The following is a 3,531-nucleotide window of genomic DNA, read 5'->3' as shown; positions in this document are numbered from 1 at the left end:
GGCTGCAGTCCAGAGACTGTCACAGCTCGGCTGCCTCTGAGTTTATGGAGAGGCAGACAGGCAGGCTGACTTCCGGCACTTCCTCTGATGCACCCTCCCTCCTATGTCCCCGCCGAACCAGTGGCTCTTCCCTGCAGATCAGAAGGAGCTAGAACCTCCTCTGCATCCCTAATTGGTGGGAGGTTTTGTTTAGACACAAAAAACACTGGCTTTCAAAGTGTTCTTAAAGCTTCCTTGAAGTACTTCCCTGGGGGTCCAGTGGCTAGGACCCAAGCTCCTAATGCGGTGGGCCCAGGTTTGACCCCTGGTCAGGGGACTAGATTCTATATGCCACAACTAAGACACAGTCAAATAAACAAATAATTGAAAAAAAATTTCCCTGAGGAAATCTTCAGTGTCAAGACAGTACCTTGCCAAGATCACAGTTTTGAGTGTGATCAGAACCAGTTTACCCAATAATATCTGCTTGAGGCTAAGATGGTTAACAGCTGAACTTGTCCCCAGAGGTTCTTGGGGAAGGCGGGCCCACACGTTATCGTTTGTTCTGGTAACTTAAGTGAATTTTTGGAGGTCATTGCTTTGACGTTTAAGAAACCCCACTGATGGAACTTGGATCCTGCAGAATCCTACAGCGATGTGTCGGGTAATGAAACCCACAGCATCTGCCTTTACGGAATTATTCAGGAAAACAGTTTGAACTCCACAAGGAGTTTAAGAGTCAAACCTGAGATTATTTGGGAGGGGGGTACAAACCTCCATCTCCAACCCATCACCACAAAGTGCTGAAGTCAGTTGTCAGTTTTATTAAAAAATGAGCACTATGCCGGGGTTTCATAAAAGTTATACGTGAGTATGTACAGACACAAATAAAATAATATTAAAAGTAAAAATCACACTTGCTTTCAGGCGGCAGTGATCCTGGCACCGCACAAACATAACGGTTAGCTCTTGCTTGGAAGAAGCCACCCGGCCTAACGAGAACACACTTAAGAAATGACCCAACAGACAGTAAAGCCACAACCGTCGCCTGCAACATTTTCCATTCGGGTTTCAAAAATATATAAATAATTTAATCGTAAAACCCAACGATATATATATTTTTCATCTTTTGGCACAGTGAAACGTTGGCCAATAGCAGAGATGACTGAAGCGCCTCTGGCCCCTCCCCCTCAGCTGCGCCTGTAAAGGCCACAGGCACGCAGGGAGGGGCCCGGGGCCCCCGCAGTAGCCGTGTACGGTCACCTGGTGTCACGGTCACCTGGTGTCACGGTCACCTGGAACGGCTCCCTGATGTGCTGCTTAGGTTTTGTTTCGCTTTGTAAGGGACAAAGCACTGGAAGGTGCAACAGCAGGAACAAGGCAGAGCCTGGGCCACGAGGAGAGGTTTCTGTGAGGCACAGGCTTGGTTCAGGAATGGAAACTATCCGAGGCCCTGCTTTGCTCCTTTGAACGTGAGTTACAGAGGACGAAGGGAACGTTCGGGATGCAGGTGCGACCCTTCTGTCCGGTGTTCGCTCTAAGGCACGTCGGGTGATGGTTCTGTGACGGTCTCTGTCCTCGGGCGGAAAGCGCCCAGCCCGAGCCCGCGTCCCCCGGCGCGCTCATGCCAGGAGCGTCTCAGGCCGACTAGGCAGGTGCGGGCCGGGCGCGCGGGCCGAGGCCGCGAGCAGGGCGTCGGGCAGCCGCACGGGGCAGTACAGGTGCGCACCGGCGGCCGGGCCTCGGAGCGGCTTGGCCGGCGCCGGGGCGGCCAGGGGCGCTAGGAGGAGGGGCGGCGCCTCGGCCCCGCGCGCTAGCAGCCCCGGCGGCTCGGCCGCTCCAAAGGCGCAGAGCGGCAGCAGGGCCCCAGCGGGCGCGGCCTGCAGCAGCGCCGGGTAGGCGGGCGGCGGCGGGCAAGGCGCCGCGCCCCACGGAGGGCGCGGCCCGGGGCCCATGTCCCCGCTGCAGCGGCTGCGGAAGGGCTTGCTGAGGATACTGTCGATGGCGAAGGGGCCGGAGAATCTGCCTGCCGGGCTGGCGCGCCCCTCTGGGCGGGCGGGCGAGCGCGCGCGGGGCGAAGCCGGGGCCGGGGCGGCGGGCGCGGGCGGCGGAGGCGCGCCGGCCGGGGGCCGCAGCGCGGGGCCCGGGGCCGCTGCGCGGTGGCCGAGGCGCTTGCGGCGGCGGCGGAAGACGCCGTCGGCGAAGGTGTACTCGCTGTTGGGGTTCAGCATCCAGTAGTTGTCCTTGCCCCAGGGCCGCGAGGGGTCGCGAAGCACCTTGACGAAGCAGTCGTTGAGCGAGAGGTTGTGGCGCACGGAGTTGCGCCAGCCGGTGTAGCTGCCGCGGAAGAACGGGAACTTGCCCATGAGGTACTCGTTGATCTCGGCCAGCGTCAGGCGCCCGCCCGCCGAGTCGCGGATGGCCATTGCGATGAGCGCGATGTACGAATACGGGGGCTTGGGCCGCCGGGTGTACGGCTTGCCGCGCGCGCCCTCGCCGCCGCCCGCACCCCCCGAACCTGCGCCCCCGGCTCTGGGCCCCGCCGTCGCCCCCGCCGCGCCCGCCTCCTCGGCGCCCGGCCCGCCGCCCGCGCTCCGCTCGCCGCTGCCTGCCGCCGGGCTGTTGGCCGCGCAGTCCCCGTCCGAGCCCAGGGAGTCGTCGCCCGCGGCCGATAGCGGAGACGGCGCGTCGCTGCCGCCCGCACCCTCCAGGTCACTCCCCGGCTTGTCCCCGAGACCCGCGCGGGGCCCGAACACCTCCAGCTTCATGCCCGCGCCCGTCCTCGCCCGGCGCGTACCCTTTGCCTCCGCGCGGTCCTGGACAGCGGGTGTCCGGGGCGTGGTGGCGATCGGGGCCGGGGTCCTGGCCTCTCTCTCCCGGAGCTCGCCTTCCTCTGGGTGAGACAGTCGCTTTCCGGATTGGAGTCCCCTTCCGCTGGAGTTCTTCTTTGGAGTGGTTGTGCTTATTGGGTGAAACGACAGGGGCGAAGAGGGAGGAGCTGAGGGCGTACTGGCTTCAGGGTGAGGAGCGGAGACTCGGGGGAAGGCGTGCAGAGCCGCGGTTCCAGCCTCGGGGGCCGGGGCGCGCGGGGCTCGGAGTTCCTGCCGGAGGAGGAGGAAGCGTGCGCATCTGCTTCCCGTTCCAGAGACGGGGTTTCTTCTCCCGCAGCCGCAGGTCCCGGCCAGGCGTCCTCGCGGGTCGAGTCAGTGCCGCTGCCGTGCCTGCCACCCCGGGGCGAGGGTCCAGCCTTCAGCCTCGAGCGCCCACGGAGCCGAGCCTCCGAGGCCGTGGCGCCCGCAACCGCCTTCCCGGCCCCGGCCTCCGGAGCAGCATCTCCACGCCTGCCGCCGCGGCCCCGTCTCGGCTCCACCTTCGGCCCGGCCCGATATAACCCCGCGGCACCCCGCGAGGGCGGGGCCTGGGCGCCGACGGCGGGCGGGGAGCGAGGTGGCCCAGGTGGCCGCGGCCCCGCGGCGCGCGCGCGCTAGGCGGAGGCCCCGCGGCGGCGCGGCCGCAGGTTGTTCGTTTGGGGTCCGCCCGGCCCCGCCCTCC

The 3,531-nt window shown here is 64.4% G+C and overlaps 1 protein-coding gene across 1 annotated transcript; it reads right to left on the bottom strand.

Annotated features, from left to right (window-relative positions):
- Positions 1-1,601: 1,601 nt before the first annotated feature.
- Positions 1,602-2,747, bottom strand: FOXQ1 (forkhead box Q1). Its single transcript, XM_052649758.1, has one exon. It carries the CDS (start codon positions 2,745-2,747, stop codon positions 1,602-1,604), a length of 1,146 nt encoding a protein of 381 aa, XP_052505718.1.
- Positions 2,748-3,531: the final 784 nt, after the last annotated feature.

Source organism: Budorcas taxicolor, chromosome 11 (assembly GCF_023091745.1).
Source record: "Budorcas taxicolor isolate Tak-1 chromosome 11, Takin1.1, whole genome shotgun sequence".
Classification (NCBI taxonomy): domain Eukaryota; kingdom Metazoa; phylum Chordata; class Mammalia; order Artiodactyla; family Bovidae; genus Budorcas; species Budorcas taxicolor.
This window is presented reverse-complemented; position numbering and strand designations above follow the sequence as displayed.

Excerpts from the sequence above, each read along its gene's own strand:
- FOXQ1 (XM_052649758.1), bottom strand. The coding sequence starts at position 2,747 with ATGAAGCTGGAGGTGTTCGGGCCCCGCGCGGGTCTCGGGGACAAGCCG.